Source organism: Poecilia reticulata, chromosome 1, assembly GCF_904066995.2.
Source record: "Poecilia reticulata chromosome 1, P_reticulata-male-v2, whole genome shotgun sequence".
NCBI classification, from domain to species: domain Eukaryota; kingdom Metazoa; phylum Chordata; class Actinopteri; order Cyprinodontiformes; family Poeciliidae; genus Poecilia; species Poecilia reticulata.
Genome location: NC_088830.1, coordinates 3,732,844 through 3,753,896, shown reverse-complemented (window position 1 = coordinate 3,753,896; position 21,053 = coordinate 3,732,844). Strand labels below are relative to the sequence as shown.

Sequence of the window (21,053 nt, the reverse complement as noted above, 5' to 3'; positions counted from 1 at the left end):
AATTTGTAAAAAAAAAAAAAACATTTTGAATCATAAATAATTTTCTTTCCATTTCACAAATGGAAACCGTTTTGTGTTGGTCTTTCACATTAGTGTGTGATTCTAATTGGGCTTCTGGCTTAATGGAAACGCCACAGTTGGTGAAATTGTGTTTTTTTTTTCCTACATTAACGGGAAATCCCTCCAGAACCAAAGTGGATAAGAGAAAAATGCTCTTCAGTCACTGAGCGAACATGTTGGGTAGATTTGCAGCACAACATCTCTGTTCTCTTTCATTTTGTCCGCCTGCAGCCGCTAGTATCCAAAAGCCTGGGCTGCCTGACATGGGCCTGATTAAAATGACAGGACCCCGGTGCCTCCAGGCTCGGTCCAGAGTTATAGCCGACAACGCGATGTGTGTTTTCTGTTTTGCGCCGTGGAGTCCTGATCGACAGAGCTGTGTTTCCCCCTCTGAAGAGCCTCCAGAGGTAAGAAGCGGACTCTGCCTCCCTTTAATGAATCACACTGTGAGACGAGGAAGACTGGAGCACAACGCGGCACTGACGTGCTGAAGTCAAGCAAACAGTACAGATTCCTCACAGGAATGATCTGATCTGCATGACAGGACAGCAGCTTTTACACAACACGGTGGATCACAGCGACTCTTGGGACAGAAACTATTTCTAGCAGAGATCTGGCAGGCAGCCTGTCATGAAGACCGTCTGCTTTACATTGGAAAATATCACCAAGACCTTATTTAAAGCTCATTGGTTGCTTTTACATAAAATAAAATCTAAATAAATCATTGATTTAAAAAATGTAGTCGCAATAAAGCAAGAATCAAAACCAAAGTATCAGCTGATGTTATGATAAAGTAAGTCATGTTTCATTTTGATGTGTGGGACTATTGTAGAGCATAATAAACATTTATTCTATTTATTTCTCTTTTAAATGTAAAATTTAATGTTTGTCAGTTTTCAACAAATCAGACCCAGTTTCTGTGATCTTTCTGTTCCACTCATGGGGAAATGTTTCATCTTCATGCTTCACCAGGAAGGAGGCCCACAGTAAGCAGGGAGATGAAGACCTGAGAGATGGAAGGTGACATTAAAGTGGCAAAATCAAGAATTAAGAGCCAAGAAAGATTTTTATTTAAAAATATATATATTTTTATTTGTCCCCACTGTGTCTGAAAGAACTCACATTGGTGAAGATTGCACCTTGACGTTTCTCTGTGTGTATCTGCTCACAAACCAAAATTCCAATGTCACACAAAATCATTCTGAGGGCCATAAATGGCCCCCAGGCCACACGTTGGACACCTGATGTAAGCATAACTAAAACAAACTGAACATTTCAAAAACTTCCTCCCAGCTTCATAAAGCTCGAGTTGTTTGGCAGAAAGCTTTCAATCAGGATCAAGTATCTTAACTTTTTTTCTTCCTCAAATGAAACTCTTCCTCAGTTTGGGAGACACACTGAGGAGACGGATCCATCCCAAACATCGGCCGTGCCGGCCAGCTGCTCACCATTCATGAGCAGCTTTAATCTCATGCATGATTGATTCAATTAACTCTGCTAACAGCAGCAGGTGTTTTTCTGTCACTGAAATAATCAAGTATATTAATGCATTATTCATAACATGGTGGAAGCAGGAGACGTTGAGCTTCAGCTGCTCTCACTAATGCTCACTCAAAAACATGGGACTTTGCAGTGCTCTCTACCAACCACAAGATGGCAGTATATGGCCGTTTTTCGATGCTGTAGGAAGGGAGCAAAAGGGTGAAGCGTCCCAGATGAGGTTAATAAAAGTATTTCACCTCTAGTTGGGTTAATCACGATAAATTAGAAACAAAACTGTTTTATCAGTTATGTTGAAACTTTGTATAACAATTAGTTTTCTCCTCTCATATCTGAGGAAGAGGAAGATGACACTCTCAGCTTCCTCTTCCACATGTTCAAACAAAACTAGACATAAATAATAGATGAAATGACTTTTTGTCATATGTGCACTTTCTGGTCATGCGGCTTTTAAAGAAGCTGCGTCTGGAGCTGTGGGTCAGCTGTGGAGCAGCGTCCATCGAGCAGATGAGGTTAAGCCAGCTTTCCTGTGCTGAGGCTTGAACTTTGGCCTTTTAATCAACATCAGAATTCACAACTCACTGCAGAAAAGAAGAGGACACCACTGAAAAGAAGGTAAACACACTCACTGGCTACCCTACTAGCCTGTTAGCTACACCTTTCTGGTACTGGACTAAACCCCATTTTGCCTTCAGAACTCCCTCAACTCTTTGTGAGGTTGAGGCTCAACAAGGTTTTGTTAATATTTGTCAGAGATCCCAAGTGAAAAAAAGTATACTAAATTTTAACATACTTTAGTATACTTTTATCGATGTTCTTAAACTGTACTATTTTGGAACAACTAATTTTGTGCTTAGTATACTTCAGTAGTATTTAAAAAGTATTAAATTACAACTAGTAGTATATTTTAGTATACTATAAGTACTTTTTTGGAACAACTTCAAGTGTACTTAAAGTATACTTTTTAAATATATTTCAGAGCTTTATTATATTTTGAGTGTAATAATTCTGTCACAGAATTATATTAAAAATATATATTTAATATACTTCAAATATTAATATATTAGTAATGTATTTAAATTACTTAATTTTTATTTTTGATTTCCTGCTATTGATAATAAACTACAATTTTAATTACTCGTGAAAGTCTTTATTCCTACGTACCTATTTTGTAAATGACATGCATAACTACATTACAGTACTTACATTGTTTTAGGCTAAAATTACATGGAAAGATTAATTACACAAGATGTTCAAGGTAATTCAAATATTTTGGTTTTTTTTAATTGTCCAATTTTACTCACAACTTTATGAACTTTACATAAATTATCAGTTTACACATCAAAAGTGAACACATGAACATGAAAATTTAAGTGTGACAATAAAACATGAAAGTGAGGATCAACGACAGAACATTCCCGTTCACTGCATCTTACAGGAACCTACAAAAAAGAACAATAGAGTAATTAAACAGAGAAAGCATTTGTATTTAAAGAGAACAGAAAAATGGCAAATAAAACAATAATATTTACAATTTTAAGACGTTGTGGACTCGCCTTGTATGTGACATCATAAGAACTGATGATGATTGGGACTAGATTCCTGGGGTGGAAAAACATTTCTGGGTGACTGCTTTGCCTGTTTATGTTAGAAGTAGAAAAAAAAAATAGTCAGCAATGTCATAGAACCAGTTGATGTTGGCAATAACTATGAAGCTGTTTGAAGTGTGGACTTAAGGAGACAAACTACCTTAAAATCTTTCCATCCATGATCTGAACACACTGAACCTTGCAGAGTGGTGAGGGGAGCTGGTGGTGCCCATCTCCAGCAGTCATCAGGTGAGAGGCAGGGTTCACCCTGGACAGGTCACCAGTCCATCACAGGGCCCTGAGAGCCAACAACAAATTTAAAAAAATTAAAGATAAATGTTATATTAACAAGGGGAAAAATTATTTCCAGTTATCTTTAAATTAAATCATGTTTATTAAGCACTTAGTGTAGGTAAAAACAGTTTTTGTTATTGAAAATATAGCTAGCTCCTCATTGAAAAAACAAAACTTACATCATGAAGACGATGTGAAGGTTCATCCTTAGAGCTGGTTGGTGATCTGGTGGAGTCAGAGCTTCTTCTGAGACAGAAAGTCTTTAGTTTCCTAACACCTGATTTCTCTGGCTTCCTCTTTCATCCTCATTTGCTTAGTTAGACTGCAAACATATGTTGAAGATAAAATCATTGATGAACGAGTTAGAACAACAATCTCACAATATCAAAGTCTCTTTGTCTTATGGAGCTTAATTAAAACCAGGTTAAGTTTATGAATTAAAGTACAAGTCACAACAAACAGCCTCCATGCAGTAATAACATGAAGCTGAATGATTGCTATAGTAATAATCATACAAGTCAAAATAAAATTGATAAAATAATTATTTAAGAAACCAACATAAGTTATATCTCTTTACTGCACTGTTTATAATTAAATGAAGATAATTAATAGGCAAACTTACCACCAGCTAGCAACACGTTAGCAGCCTTCGTCCCTCCGGGCTCCTTTTGTGACTCACATTTCATTTCCATTGGTTGTTGTTCCGTTGTGTTGTCGTCTAACTCGGATTAGGACGTCACCAGCTTGAATTTACCAAAATTAGTAACTATTGTCAAGGCCCTCTCTACTTTTAAGGCAATATTATGAGAGTAAAAATGGCGAATTTGAACAGCGTCTGTTATCTTCTGCGTTCGTTTTTTCTTCTTTGTGGCATTTTTTAAATAAATGAAAGTGTGCTATACCGCCACCATCTGGTCTGGAGTATGAACTGGAGCTAATGCCGTTAATTATAAGGTTTTACATACACATCTGAAAATTGATTTGGTACTTTCTTAAAAATTACAATCATGATTATCCTTTTTTTATTGTATGCAATTTTAATAAATAGTAAAAGATTATTAAGGCATTTAAGAATTCATACATATTCATTCATATTTTGTTCACTTAAAATATACTTTTATTTAATATATTAAAAGTGTATTTTAGTACTATTATGTTTAAGTGTGTTTAAAGTACTAATTTCGAAATTGGTACAAGTGTATTTTTAGTATACTTCACATATACTTATAGGTAATACACTTAATAATTAGTATACTTAAAGTGTACTTTCACAAATTTAAGTATGTTTGAAGTATACTAAAGTATACTTTTTTTTCACCTGGGATATTTCTCTATATTATCATGATAAAATCATACAAAGCCTGCTGTTTATTTAGCCACACATCCATGATGCAAAACGTCCCATTCTAGAACATTCATCTATGAGATGAATGTTCTAGATGAATGTTCTAGAACAGGGGTGTCAAACTCCAGTCCTGAAGGGCCGCTGTCCTGCAGTTTTTAGATGTGCCACAGGTACAAAACACCTGAATCAAATGGCTTAATTACCTCCTCAGTTCTCCAGAGCCTTGCTAATTACTTAATTATTCTATTCAGGTGTGGTGCAGCAGAGGCACTTCTAAAACTTGCAGGACACGAGGGCCGGTGTCCTGCAAACTAGGGTGTCAAACTAGAACAGTTTGACACCCCTGTTCTAGAATGACAATCTGGTGACTGGAGAGTCACAGTGAACATCAAACTGTTTATGTTCAAGTAAACAGTTTGAGGTGATGCAAGCTCAGTGATGCAGTGCCTGTTGCTGTTGGAAGGAGCCAGTCATGAAGGATGGACACAGTCAGCAACAACACTCAGGTAGACCGACCTTTTAATTCAAGGTGTGTTTGGTACCAAGGAGCTTACAGAGTGGTAATAAAATATTCCGTAAACCATAACACCAACCCGGACTGATAAAATAAGACAAGATGGATCAATACTTTCATGTTAAATACACCAAATATTCACTGTACCATTTGCAGATAATAAACTCATAGTGCCAGGCAATGTTTTTTTTTTCTTTTCTTTTTTTCTGAAGTCTACAGAGCCTGTGAGAATTGTATCCTCAGTTTCCTGTTAGCTGACTGAAGTGGCAGCCAGTGATTTCTAATGACTATCAGCCCATCAGCTTCGAAGCTTGACATGCTGTGTACAGAGATGGTTATCTACGTTAGTTGTGATTACTGGAGCTAATATGGCATTTCTCTATATCTACTTTGACCTCTAACATGATTTTTCTTTTTCTTCCGACCCACTCACCAGATATGTTCTCTATTTTTGATTATTCTCTGTAAACTGGTTCTGTGTGAAATTCTGAGTAGGAGAGCAGTTTCTGAAAACTAAAATCAGTTGCAAGTATCTTACTCTAAAATCGCCAGTGCTCAGTTTGATCCCCAGCAGTTTGCACCACCAGATAAGTTGACTTGCTGCGGTGTGATTAGTTGATTTTCTGCTTTTGATTAGCAATTGAACTTTCTAATGTGTCCAATCACTATAGACCAGGATTTTACATAAAGCTGTTACTAATGTCTGGCTGATATGTCCTGAAATGAGAAAGTTTTGAATTTCCTGCAAAACAGTTGTAAGAGGAAATTAATTATAAATAATCAAATGACAGTTTCCTCACAAGCAAATTCATTTCCATATTGGTCGCACTTTGCAAGTTGGCACTTACATAAACAGTGACTCACTAGAGGCTGTTCAGTTATTTAAATTCTACACATTACTGAGAATGTGCAGTTTGTGGGATCGGGGGGTAAAATAACTCCTCAATTCACCTCTTGAAAAATCTCCCCAGTCAGTCATGAGAGATTCTGTGGAAACCCCGTCAGACGTGTCTGATCTATCCAGAGGTCGTTCCTGATGCTGACCCCACAGAGCTTTGGAAATCTGTAGCTGGCAGCAAACTCCACAGGAAGGTGAAACAGCCGCCAGCTAATCCCTGCTGCTGGCCTGGGAAGTCTGCTCCACTGGAAGAATCCAACTTTTTTCATTGAAGCAGAAGAACAATTGATTTATATTCAGTGTTCAACTGCAGCTTCCACACAAAATGACCAAATACTTAGAGAATTATGAGCTTTTAAGTGATGAAATATTGTTTTGGAGAAAACACTTCCCCAATGTGTTCATGTTGAAGTGAACACTGTAGAGTTTATCTGCCAAAAAGGAAAAAAAAATCTCTCTCAACTTTGAGTCTTTGTGTGTTTCTGGTACATTTACTCCCCTTTTATTTAACTATCTATTATATACCTATCCTTTATGAATACATCTGCTCTGCTAGTGAAATGCTAAGAGCAAAAGAGACGCTTGCAGTCAGACTTAAAAAAAATAATATATTTTTTTTGTAAACAAGCAACGCTTAGCCTGGCGGCGGGGCTAGTAAAGCATGGCGGGCCGCCAGGCTTATAATACACTGGGGGAAACCCTGACCTATAATAAGCTGTATCCTGTTCCCTGTCTCTACCAAAGAAAAGCATTCCCATTGCATGATGCTGCCACCACCAGCAGAGACTTAAAATGTGTTCACAGAGCTGTGCAGTTTTGCTTTTCATTTGAAATCAGAGCGTTTGAAGCATGAAGTAGTTTCTGATAGAAACTGGAGGAACAATTTCATCAGGAAGAATTGTGCTTTTGAGAAGATTTTTTTTTTACTGTCTAGGAATGTTGGAGTTTATCACAACCAAAACAATGCCAGACATGGAATCCATTGGTGTAGAAAAATTGTTTCTGCAGAGTTTAAATGAACTGGATCAGTTCCAGGAACCACAAATGACTGTCTCCATTCAGGTCCAGAACTAAGTTTAAAGTCCGTCGGTATGCGCGCCTGACGCTGTGGGAAAAAGCTCAGTGTGTGAATGTGCGTGAGAGGGACAGAGGCACATGCAAAGACCACTGACCCCAATAATCCTCTTTCTCCCAGCGTACACATCTTTTTTTTTTTTCTGGGTGGAGCTCTGCTGTTGTCATGGCGACCGGCTGAGGGGAGGAGGGGGAGGATGAAGTAGGTGGGGTGGTAGATAAAAGCAAACACTCTTGTTTCTCTGTGGGACGCAGCGATGACCAGTGGAGCGGCAGAGACATGCCGAGCCCGTGTTGAGACCGCACTCATTACATTACTTCTGTCTCCTCTCCTTCATTTTGCTGACAGCTCGCTCAAATGAGGATTTGCGTGTGTGTGTGCGTGTGAGTGTGTGTGCACCCTCCACTTCTCAGCTGACCTCCCTCCCCTTCCCATCATTCACAAACAAAACTCACAGCAGCTGTTAAAGCCGTTTCTTTATTGGTTTTAGATGATAAAAGCACGCTGCGCTGCGCTGTGCTGTGCCGCACCGTCAGCCCACCTTCCTCTGACATTTCATTTTATTTCCTTAATTTGGCCGAGGAAATGAAAAGAAGGCTTAACTTTTATGAAGATTAAAATCAACCCCTTTCTCTTTTTTTCACTTTTCTCAGTAAAGTCCCTTAAAATTTCAGAAGAGATCTGTAGTACCGAACCCAGAAATGTATCAGTTTTCATCTTCCTACTTGTGATGTTCCTCTGAAGACAGATGAAGGGCTCAGACGGCTGAGGCAGTCTGTGTCGCAGCGTTCTCATCTCTGCCCTTTTTAACAAACGTAAGCTCAACTGGACCAGCAGTGAGGGAGACAAAACAAAACACAATCCAACACGCTCCAGCATCCTGAGGTCACAACTTCACAGAGGATTTTCACCAACTATGATACTTCCAGTTGTTATGCCAACGCTGTATATATCAAACAGAGCTTAAAGGAAATTTGATTTGCATTATAGTCGGAGCTGTCTCTTTAAGAAGCTCCTACTCTTTGAAACAGAAATAGCCTTTATGCTCCAAAGGGAAAAAAGTCAAACTTTCTGTTCAAGACTCGAGTTTTAGAAACAAATGATTTCATGTGAAATAACTTCATAGTTCCATTTCTGTCTTGGGTTCACAAATCACAGTCAGCAGCTACTTTTAGTTTTTCTTTAGACATTTGTTGACACCTATTCTTCTTCTGTCCAATATTGTATTTTTCCAAGAGCTACTAAAGCAGATCAGACGCCTTCCTGCTCCTCTGCTGATCTTTAATCTAAAAATATTCCATCCTCAGGGTTGGAAGAGTAAAAGTATGTCCTCCTGCTCCTCTCTGTCCTCTTTTTCCTCTAAGCTCTCCTTCTCCTGGGAAAGGCTCAATTAGTTTTGACATTAGAAGTATGAATAAGGTCAAAAGTCACTGGATTTTGTTGCAGGCGGTGGGGATGTTGAGTTAAGAGCCTGGAGTGCAGCCTATGTGGTGCCTGTATGTTCAGCCTCACCTGTGTGGCAAATCCAATAGAAAGATCAATATGATTGATTACTGAGGTTATGGTGCTGGATGCATAAATATGTGCAGCTCATCCCATTGATGCTCATATTGATGCTGCTGCATCATGAAGCTGCAGGTTTTCCATAAACGTAAAGACCGCTGGGTCTGAGAAGAAACGTCCGGTCCTGCTCTGCATCGAGGCCAGCGCTCAGCGGCTGCAGAAAATTCAATTTAATTCAATTTTTTTTAGTTATTTATTGATCCCAAAGGGAAATTAAGTTTTGCTGTAACTCATATTAATTCAGAATTCTTCAAAGGCTTATCTATATGTTACAGATAAGTAACATATACCTCTGCCGCATTGCTTTCCTCCCTTCTCTCTGCCACCTTCCTGTCAGATTACTGTGAAATAAAATAATTTTTTTTGTATATAAAAAGACATCCCTGGTTTATGTGGTTGGAGCCATACAGGCTTCCAGATGGAAAAACGGCGAGGAAAAAAACAGTTGGTAGATATAAATAGAGAAATGATTATGATGAGTCATCTTGCAAAAACAAAATATATCGAGAAAATCTGCATAAGATATTATTTCTCATTTTTATCCTTAACTGCGGAGATGCCTCTGGTAGGAAATGGCTACAGCGGAACAGGAAAAATGAATGTCGAGTTTTAAACGGGCTCAATTTCTATAGAGCTGTTCTAGTCATGCTGAACACCCAAAGCCACGTGAACGCAGTCACATTTACAAAGGGTCATTCATTCACTGATGTGCAGACCATGACCATGCTAAGAAAATAAAATATATTTTTTTATTTGACTATATTTTAGCCAAATATGACTATATGTTATGAGAATATAGTCATAAAATCATAAAAAATAATCAAGATATTACAAAAAAAGTCATATTATGAGAATAAACTCATATCAGAATGAAGTTGAAATGACACAAGAATAAAGAAGCTGGAATCAAACCAGCACCTTTAACCCTGACCACTGAACACGGCCACTCCAGGGCTTTTTAACAATTCAGATTCATTTTCATTTTAACTCCCTTTGTCCGATTGGCTTTAAGTCCACTAAGCCTTTGCCTCAAAATACACAATTTAATTCTATAAAGTAATCATGTGCACCAATTGACTGTTATTACTGAGTTTTCTTTGTGTCATGTTTGGTGTTGGGGACAGAAGGCGAATGATGAACAACTGATTTAATGATGAGCAGAACTCAGATGAGAGGCGGCTGAGATGTTAGGATGCTGAGGGAAAGATGGATGAAACATTGTTAAACCACAACCACTGAAACATAACATGCTAGAGCTTTGACTAGATTGGAAAGATTGTCACATTGGCTTTTAAGAGATATTTGTGTTCAATGCTCTTTAATTCAAACAGGATAAAGATTATACATACAGGTGCAAGACACTCAAGGTATTTGTTTATGACTTCATTACTAATTACAAAAACATTGTACTTTTCTTATTGTTTTGTATTAGTATTCTTATTTTCTTTAATTTTAGTTTTGATATACCTGCACAGTACTTTGCTTTTTTTTTTAAAGTCCTTTATAAATAATCCAAAATAATGATGATGACTCATCAAACATAACTTTTGTTGCCCTAAAATTCCAAAATTATTGACAGAACTAGAAGTAATTTAAACTGTTTTTATTTTATTTACTTATTTATGGAAGAGACCTAAATAAGTATGTCTCTTCCATACTTATGGAAGAGTATGGAAGATACATATTCTTCCATACTCATTTGTTAAAATGAGTATGGAAGCAACATTGTGCCCATTTAACAAATGAGCACAATGTTGTGCTCATTTGTTAAATGAGCACAACATTTAACAAATGTTAAATGTTGTGCTCAGGCTTCAGGCCATACCATTCCAGAAGCTTCAAATTCCATGACACTTTTCATGTCAGAATCTTTTATGATTTGTGTTAGAGATCATTATTCTTCTGGAACACTGCAAAAACACAAAACCTTACCAAGCATTTTTGGTCTAGTTCCTAGTGGATATATCTTAGTGCACCTGAAATAAAACAAAAATAACTTGTAAGTAACTTATATCCAAGATATAGAAGCTTGTTTTCAGGAAAAAATTCATTAATATTGATGACAAAGTTCTAGTTCTACTGGCAGATTATTTTCCTTACAACAAACTTACAACATGTTATAAGTAAAATAATTTGCCAATGGAAGTAGTAGTTTAACATCAATATTAAGGAATTATTTACTTAATCTCCTACATCTTGCTGAAAAGTTACTTTTAAGTTAATTTTGTCTTAATTCAAGTGTAATAAGATATTTTCATTAGAAACTAGACCAAAAATTAGACCAAATACTTTGTGTTTTTACAGTGAAGGATCAAAGGGTCAGATATGTCCAACTTTCTGCAGAGTTCAACTAAAAGAAAAAAAGAAAAAGAAAACTGGTGATGGTGTTCAGTATCAGCTGGAAACTGTTGGACCACATATACATGCTAGAAGTGAGATCAGTTTCAAAATGGCTTTAACTCAAAGGATTAGTAAAAAACAGCAATTCATTTTAACTTATGCACCAAAATATTTTCTTTAAATATTTTTTGTTGTTGTATGATCAAAGCAATCTGGAGAAATAGTTGAAGAAAATCATGAAAAGTCCTACAGTATATTCACATTTATATTCAGCGTCCATGGCAACCAGAGAATCGCCCTGAGAAATAACTAGAAATCTAATTTCATCTAGTAACATTTCATTGCTCATTTAAATGCTTGTACTTTATTACCTTCCAACAAAATGGAGTATTAAATTAATAAACTGTATCTCTGAACTGCTCCAATAAAGAAGCTCAGAATGTCCTGCTTTTCCTGATGATAACTTTGACTTTTTTTGTTTTTTTTTTGTAAAATCAGCAAACTGACATACCAATATTAGATTTTCACCATATCCAATCTCGGGCATTGCTGCACAACGTAATCATTATATTGCGTAACTTAAAATAATTCCTGCAGTGTAATTTTTCAAAGCAGTGCCTCTGTCGCTTTCTGCTTATTTTCACACGAAGCAGGGAAGCAGGAAACCTGCTGATTGAAAGAATATGTTCATTTAAAAATGTTACACTGCAATATGACTTGGAAACAAAATGGTTAATTTTCCAATTTACATATATGTTAGAATAATGACCTGTTTCTAAATAATTGACGAAACAAAACAAAATGAAGTGGAAGAGCTCAGAAAGCAGAAGAAATCATTCTTTCTGCCTTTCCGTCCTAAGGATGTTCCTGGGATTTGGTCCCAATTACTGGGCTGTTCCCAAAAATACAATTCTTTCATTTATTTATTTATTTTAAGAAGATGTCTGAAAGAAGAATGTTGGTTAGTAAGGAGATCAGGACCCTCTTGCCACAAAGTCTCCATTCAGTCCCTATATTGACGTAGTGCTCTTCTGGTTGATGGGTGGCATTTGCAACTCATTGTAACATGGAGTATGAAACTATAGAGAACAAGAAGCTTTTTTTTTTTCAATTTTAAAACAAGATGTTTAATCAGGGGAGGATAACTGCTGAAAACCCTGAAAAGCCAGATCTGCTTCCAGACCAGTAACTGTTCAGACATGACCCACAGCTTGGGATCAGGTTTAAAAATAAAGGTATAAACTCCGTTAATAAAAATGTGCCAGTGAATTAAAATTTGTGTCACTTATTAATATGGACGACTGGCTGACAGTAACACTGCCCAGAATTGTATTTATTTTTTGGCGGCTAAATCATCACTGAAACAATAAGTGTGAATTTAGTCTTGAAATCCTCAAATAATGAAAAAAAAATTGTCATATTGTTTATTTGATTAATAAAGCATAAATTAAATAGCGTGCTTTAAGCATTTTAATCTTGAAAATGAGACTGCTGTCCATTAGAGACGTACCTGCATGAGTGGAAATAAAATAAACATTAAAATATGGAGTTTTGCTTTTAAATGTGTTCAGTTGTGTTATTATTCTGTAAGGAGGAATAATAACGCTTTGTAGTTTTCACAAATTGCTATTTTTTGTCTTGCCCTTTCATCTGCAATAATGAATGAAGCATTGGATTAGGATTTGCTCAGATTAAGAGATTTAAAAACAGTGTAGAAGTTGCTTGTTAGACTGGAATATCATCACATTATTTCACTTCAATCGAAAATAAAATTCATAACATAAATTCATTGTGCTCAAAGTGATAAATCTGAAGTATTTCTGTTATTTGTGATGTGAACGGCTTACAGCTATTTTTCTTTTATTTAAATATTAAATAAGACAAAATAAAAACTTATTTTAATGCAAAAAAAATAAATAAAATGTCTTCCAGAACAGTGTGACGCGGTTGCAGTCCTGGCGTCTCCTCCATGCTGTCTCTGTGGGGTTCAGGTCAGGCCTGTTTGAGTTGAATCAAGCACAGTGTTGCTTCGGTCACTAAAGCAGCCAGTGGAACTGTTGGCAGTGTGAGCAGGTGACATGCCCTGCTTGGAAAATGAAATTGGCTTCTCCATAAAGCCCATCAGCAGCAGGAAGGAAGTGATCTTGATAAAGGAGACTGGACCGACACCAGCAGACAACCCGACTCCCTAAATCATCTCAGTCACACTGGACTCCTGTGCCTCTCCACTCAACATCTACACTCTGGGACCTTGGGTTTATGAGTGAAATGCAAAGAGCGTTTTCATTTGAAAGGGGAATGTTGAACCACTGAACAACATTCCAGTCCTTTGTCTCTTTGCTTCAGGTTGCTACTGCTGTTGACTGATTCAGGCATGGATTAACAGAAAGAATGTAACAGTTGCAGCAAATGTCTGAGAAACATCTTTTAAAATGCCCCTTTTCTACTTAGTTGTCTACCTTTTTTCCTCTTTTATTTAATTTTCCAACAGCCAATAAAAATCCAGCTTTCACAGAAATAATTTTTTGGGGATTTGCTGCCTATGGAGGATATCATTGACTGTATTCTGGATGATTGTGCAGACAGCAGTCATGGGCATAACTGTGTAGGCCACAATGTAACATTTCTTTGTTAAACATCCCTGGGTTTAATTAGGTGTCCGCCATAATCAAAATTCACAGAAATAAACCGTCTATCTAATGTCCGAGTTTCTAAAAGTGGCAGAACACATGTAACTGCGAGGCTGCATGCAATTACTAATTTTACGTTGGTGAAACAAAGTGTGGGTCAAAAATCTGATTATTTTCGGAGATACATTTAAACGACGTAGCGTAAGAATAATAAGCAAAATAAAAATCGAAAGCCAGTTTTTTTATTTAATTGATTTCATTTTTTTTATTGTTTTATTGTGCAGGAAGAGATTGGACATGAATGATTCTTTAAAAGTAATAATGAATGAATGGGACTGTGGCGAGAGAGAGAGAGAGAGAGAGAGAGAGAGAAAAAAATGCGAGCGTGAAACCAGAGCCATGAACGAACCCGCACGCGGAGAAACGAAAGGAAGTAGGACACGGGCTGCTTTTCCACATCGCAGCCACCAGGCGGCGGTGTTTCTTCCCTCTCCGTGTGGAATCGCTCCCCTTTGGATTGTTTGATCACATGTTGGGAAGGTTTGAAGTGGCGGCTCCATGTCACACATGCGTACCGACTGAGTGAATGGCGCGCGGGCGCAGGAGTGACTCCGAGGGAGCAGAGAGAACGGAGAGCCATACCAGAGCTGATCCTCGGCAGCTGGGTAAAGCCTTCACAGGGGGTGGGGGGAGGAGGAGAGAGAGCGGAAAAAGAGGCGCTCGTGGAGAAGATGAACATGACACCCGTGGGAGGTTATTGTATTAAACCACCGGTGTCCACTGTGTAGGACTCGCGGAGTAGTCACGGGAGATGTGAATTTGGTTCAGTCGGGGGGAAAAAGTTTTGCAGCTGTTTATTACAATGGTCATAAATGGGTCTCACCTGAACAGCTCCGCTCAGGACCCCAGTGACGCCGCGTTGAGCCGCCCGCCGTGGGTCACCACAACTTTGGGCTGCTTCCTCATCTTCACCATCGTGGTCGACATCCTGGGGAACCTGCTGGTCATCTTCTCCGTGTATCGAAACAAGAAGCTCAGGAACGCAGGTGAGCTCAGCAACTGTGGGAATCATTAAGTGGAGAGGGGAAAAAGTGAAGGTATGCTGAGCGCGCGTGGCGCCCATGAGCGGCTCGCGCGTGGTTACTCAGCTGCGACACAAACAAAACAAGCGTGTCAGCATTTCAAAGCGATGGTCGTGGCGCGAGCCCACTCCAGCAGACCACGTTTATTAATTAGAAACTAAGTTTATTACGCAGGCGCTGGAAGTGATAGGATAGCGTCAGGTTGGTGAAAACAAACTTCAGATCGTGACATGCAGACATTGTTTACTTCGTAATCTCCACGTATTTATTTAATTTAATTTAATTTTATATTTATTTAGCAGCTTGTTATTGAATGGTTTTCCAGTTATTTTTATATAGGCCATTTATTTATTTATTTTTTACAAAAATAACAATGAACACCGATCCAGAATCGCACAGCATTCTGTTTAAATCTGTTTAAATTGTGGATTAAATATCTATCCTGTTTAATCCACATTTTACTCCGCGGTTTACAGCTAGTAGAAATTAAATTCTCATCAGCTCGCTTCGAAGTCCGTTTGAGGCTGGTAACATTTCAGCGACCTCCACAAAGTTCCAGACAGGTAACAGCCTCGAAAGGACGCATTTTTAACGATTCTTGACCGTCTGAAACCGCAGGGAAAGCCTCGTGCTGCACCAAACGTCCCCGGGTTTATTTCTTTAATCTGATAAAATGAGAAAAACATTTTTTTATGTCCCCCCCCCCTCATATTTATTGTGCATTTAAATACACCATCTCACTGTGGTGACACAGGATGTGAATTAGATGGTGCGCACTTTGTGAGCCAGCCTGGTTGGACTGTAGTGGAGGCGGTGAGGCATTTAACAGTCAGCAGACAGAGCGCAGTTGAGAAAACCCGAGAGGCTCCTGTCGTACTCAGGTCTGCTCACTCTGACTGGCAGCAGCGCTCATCACCGCTGGCAATCAGAAACATGCAACCTGTAATTTGAGTATATTTATTCGTTCTTAAAAGCCCCGCGTTAAGAAATAAATATCTTTGTTAAAGAAATTAACCTGCTGATTTTTTTCTTTATTTACAGTTGACCAAGTTTTTAATAAGTTCTTGTCAGTAATTCAAGACTTAAACATGCTGCAACTTTCAGACTCATTTCCTTTTTTCTATATTAAAAATGACTAAGGCAAGAAACACATAAGGTATATGTGTACTGATTTTTGTAAGAGAGACATGAGAATACTTGCTGGTAGGACTGGATGAAATGGCTGAAAAACTTAAAATGATATTTCATATCATTTCATAATTATTGATAAAAATTTTTATTTTATATATTTGAAATACTGCCAAACTGGTGACATGATGTTTCCTGTTTAATCTGCAGTTTTTACTTCAAGCTGTTTTTTAAAGACGTTATGAGGCACAGTGGCAACCTTAAACACGCACATTACTCAGCAAGTTGTTGCTAGATAACCAATGAATGAGTTAGTTAGTTAGTTAGTTAGTTAGTTAGTTAGTTAGTTAGTTAGTTAGTTAGTTAGTTAGTTAGTTAGTTAGTTAGTTAGTTAGTTGATGCCAGTCACCTTGGTTAGCTGGCCATGAGAGGTTGAGGGGCTAAAGCCTTTCCTTTGCCTACATCTCCCAAAATGCTGTGTGATTCTGGATCGGAGAACATTCTATATATTGAATATCATCACCTTCCTAAAATAGTGTCCGTTTAATGGTTGGTAGCATTCTAGCCTTGCAACAAAAAGTTCCTGGGTTCGATTCCCGGCATGGGGTCTTTCTGCATGAAGTTTACATGTTCTCCCTGTGCATGCTGGGTTCTCTGGGTACTCCGGCTTCCTCCCACAGTCCAAAACATGTTAGGTTAATTGGTTTCTCTAAATTTTCCTTAGGTGTGAGTGTGTGTACATGGTTGTTTGTCCTGTCTGCTCTGTGTTGGACGACCTGTCCAGGGTGTAATGTGTAATGTCTCGCTGGAGATAGGCACCCCTCCCGGCCCCAATGGGACAAGGGTGTAAAGAAGATGGATGGATGTTTTGGAAAGAAAGAGGTGATGATTTCTTTGCTTTTGACAAAAAAATTTACTTGGGACATTATTTTAGGAAGGTGACAATATTGAATATTCCATCAGATGTATTACCTATTGATGCTGATCACATGTATATTGCTATATGTAATGTTAATGATTTATTGTCCAGTTGTCAATTTCTACCTAAATTAATTGGTTAGGAATGATCTCACATACAGCTGTATGGACTAGACAAGGAAATGGAGAAGAACTTCTCTGGATAAATTAATTCCCTGCTAAGTGCGGTAGAGCATCAGTAATACTCTGGGCCTATTTCTCTTCAAGTCCATTAGCAAAAGGTGGTTGTTCATAGTATTGACAGTAGGAAAATGAACAAAACCTGGCAATGTCTGATTATTGAGTGTTATAGGTTGAACATTTATATGCACTGTTGCTTTACTTTGTTATGATCAGCCACTGGTGAAGTCCTTAAAGAGATGCTGATTTGTTCTCTGTTTCTTTTGCTTGCATCTAGAAATAGTTGTGTTATGGAAAGTGAGTGAAAAAACGTGTCTGTGATACATGGTAATTTTTTGGAACAAAAGCGTAACACTAGAGAATGGGTAACTTTAAGAAACTGCATCTTAAAGAAATGTTCCCTTCATTATGGCTAATTACATGTAAGGAGGTCATAATCCAGCACCAGGAATTTAATCAAGCATGTAAGTTAGCCTGTGTTATTCCAAGACTTCAGTGTCTACTCTGAAGAAACTTTCCAGTTCATTAAACAAACTAGTTTTACTTGCTGTCCTGAGTGTGGGTTCAATATTTAAGGATATTAAAAAAGAAATGACATTTTATTGCATTCTGCAAATAGCATCCTTGAATATTGACAAGGGTTGGTTAAAGTCCAGACATTTGCTCAAGATCATGCTTTTGGTTCACTGTTGCTCCTTTTCCTTCAGAGCTCTAAAGATGTGCATGCCTAACTTGAATCTGTTCTGATTTTGAGCTCAAATAGCTGCTGGGAAATTGTATGTGGATTGGCAGACATATTGATTGACATAAACTCATCGCCGCTTGTAGGAATCTGATGCTTGTTTGACCAAATGTTTGACTCCACAGCAAAAAAAAAAAAAAGATCTCTGGACTGTATTTTAGCCGTTTCATTTTACAGCCAAGAGAAATTTAATTTCCCTTTGGCGAGTCTCTGTTATGGCTAAACAAGTAGGCATATATTTTCTTGGCATGTGCTAAATGTTTTTAGAAACTGCAGGGCAGTCTGAGTAGAGGGGGATAAATTAAACAGCAAGTAATGAAACGTACTTGGTAGAAAAACCTGGCAGGCATCATAAGACGCATGCAGCAGCAGCAGCGCTGCCGTCTATGCATGGCCAAATCCTCTGTCGGCGCATAAAACGGTCCATGATAGAGTGAGCAGGGAGCCAACAACACATGGTGATTACTCTCAGCTGCACGAGTGAGCACGATCATCATTGTGGCCTCAACTCACTGCCAATAAATAATCTTAAATGTACCGTTTCTGCTTGTGACGTGGGAGGTTTTGTTTTTGTGCTGGAGCTGACGTGAATCAGGCCAACACAGCATCGTCTTTGCTGATATCGGAGCAGCAGAGTTTGGATGATCTGAGAAAACCAAATCTGACAGCTGGGTGTGAGCGCTGACATGCCACCTTGCTGGGCTTTTTCCTTCCATCCCACAAGACTCAACGCTTTTTGAATGATAGGTGTCATCATCTGGTATTTCAGTGGACAGTGAAACAGAGCAGACTTTTTTATTTAGCATAGTGCAAGCTGCCTCTCTGAGCTTGGCTGTCAGTCGTTTATTTATAATGGAATCATATTTTTTTAAAACACATTTGCTCACATGTCCTCCGCTGGACTTAAGGAATGAAACAGGAGTTAGTGACAGCTGTGATGTCAAGTGTCTAGCCAAGGTACCAAGAGATTCAGAACATCAGAAGCAATGCTGGCTACCTGAATGTCAGAATTTGCATGGCACAAAAAGTAAATTTTACTGTATGGTGGAGGAGTTGGTAGCATTGTGGCCTTGCAGCTAGAAAGTCCTGGGTTAAAGTTCCAGTCTGGAGTTTGAATGTTCTCCTTGTGACTGCATGGATTCTTCCCGGGTGCTCCAGCTTCCTCCCACAGTTCAAACACATGACCTTTAAGTTAACAGATCTGTCTAGATTGTCTTTACTATGTGTGGTTGTTTTCTCCTCAGTAGAAAACTACACAATGGAGGATATCAATAAGAGACACCAGTGGTTAAGTTATATCTCCACTCTTAAAGCTCCTCCATGTAACTTTTATAAAAACAAAAAATAATAATGGTTTACATGTTTATTAAAATAGCCACCATGTTGTAACAGTATGTTATGTGACAGATACTCTGTCTAAAAAAAATAAAGTTCCTTCACCTCCTTGGAGTGCTACGGTAGCTGAATGAAGAAATGCAACGCTCCGGTCAGAGAAATCCAATCAGAGCCATTAGGAGGGTCTTAGTGCTGTCAATCATCCTCAGATATGGGCATCTCTGCCATTTGCTAACGGTGGAGTGTAGTAGTGTGGCAGAGAAAAGGGAAGGACATGACTGGTGCATACACAAGAATGACCCTCCTTCTGGATATGTTTGTTTCTGACTGAGTGCTATATTTCTGGTATTAACTGAGAAAATCAGAGGACTTTGATTTTTTAACAGATGATCTGTGTCATATTATCAAGTCACAACATGGTGACAGTTTTAATAAATTTAAATTTTTTTTATTTTTTTTATGAAAGTTACATATTGCAGCTTTAACTGCTGACCATCTTTAAATAGTTAGGTTTTCTTTCAGAAGCATGATTATTCACCAGTCTTCCTGAGAAGGATGCCAGCTCTGAGAATGCATCTCTCTGCCTATTTGGTTTCTTAGCCTCTGAGATAGAGAACAATGAAGGTTTTTTTTTTTTTCTAAAAATGAAAAGTAATCACCTCCAGCAATCAGCTTACCAAGTATTCTACGGATTCTCTCTTATCAGTGTTCTCTCCAACACCTTAAACCAGTCTAGCCAGTCTTCTGCACCAACACAGAAGCTGTTTCACCTGGACATCAATCACCATTCTCTAGATGTCTCTTTCTTCATCGTTTATGAACATTTTTTAAATATTCCAGTGGCTCAAATGCTTTTGAGGTTGCCAATTGCTTCTCTTTTATTCTCTCTTCTGATGTCTGGTTCAGATTTGATTGGATCAACTCGACCTGCTCTTTATGCCTGGATATGTGCTTCATAAGGCAGCAAAACTGCTGCGGTTCATAAAAAATGTTTCTTGATTGTGACGCTGTTACTCAAATGGAGCAGTACGGAACAGTTCAAACAGTGACTCATCTAATGTAGCATCTACAATCTGTAGTGACAGGTGGAGAAAAGCCTCACAGACCTGATACCTCTGTGCCCAAAGCTCTGCCTGCGCAAAAATAAACCAGAAGTCCCATACTGCACTGTCTGTTTTGAAATAAAATACGGTGTTTATTTTGCTTTGGTGCTGCGTGATTTGGCTATGCGCCACTACAATAATACTTCACCTTTTAGTCTCGGTTTTGTAATTATTGGCAATTAATATTTTGCGGTGTTACTGTAGCATTAAGATGTATCTGCGTATGTCACTAATTAAAATGAATGTTTTAGCTTTGTGAATGCGCTTCAGCTGTGTTGTGAGCAGAAATCGGCTCAGCCTCATGGAGCTTAATAAAGAGAAAAGAAAACAAATCCACGTATGTTATAGAGCAGATGTTGATTTCACAGCTTCCTGTTTAATTTAGGATCCTTATGCTGTGAGAAACTGTGAGCCTTTGGGCTGAGCCTCACCAGGGTTGGAATTGTCTCTCACTGTAAGACATGAAACGGATCTTGGATTTTATTCGGTTTTTCGAACTTGTTTACTTATACTTTTTCATATTTGTCCCTATTATAACCACACGTTTGTTCATTTAATTAGGATTTTATGTGAGAGCACAGAGAAGTGCACAATTGTGACTTGGACGGAAAATGATACTTGATTTGTAGACACGGTTTTACAAAGACAGATCTAAAAAGTGAAGTGAGGATTTGTAATCGGCCATCTGTACTCTGATACCCCTCAATAAAATCCAGGACAACCAATTTTCATCAGTTGCCACCTAGTTGTAGAACAA

At 38.2% G+C, this 21,053-nt stretch overlaps 1 protein-coding gene and 1 long non-coding RNA gene across 2 annotated transcripts in view; one reads left to right on the top strand and one right to left on the bottom strand.

Annotated features, from left to right (window-relative positions):
• Positions 1 to 2,822: 2,822 nt before the first annotated feature.
• Positions 2,823 to 4,371, bottom strand: LOC145551409 (uncharacterized). Its single transcript, XR_014087272.1, has 5 exons — positions 4,066 to 4,371; positions 3,623 to 3,765; positions 3,310 to 3,447; positions 3,093 to 3,198; positions 2,823 to 3,002 (listed from the first exon to the last, which is right to left on the bottom strand). It is a non-coding gene; the product is annotated as an uncharacterized LOC145551409 (long non-coding RNA).
• A 10,102-nt stretch (positions 4,372 to 14,473) lies between these two features.
• Positions 14,474 to 21,053, top strand: part of mtnr1aa (melatonin receptor 1A a) — a 47,455-nt gene continuing 40,875 nt past the window's right edge. Inside the window, exon 1 of the mRNA XM_008404044.3 lies at positions 14,474 to 14,854. Within this exon, the coding sequence (XP_008402266.1) occupies positions 14,671 to 14,854 (184 nt within the window). The 5' untranslated portion in view covers positions 14,474 to 14,670. The remainder of the gene's footprint in view (positions 14,855 to 21,053) is intronic.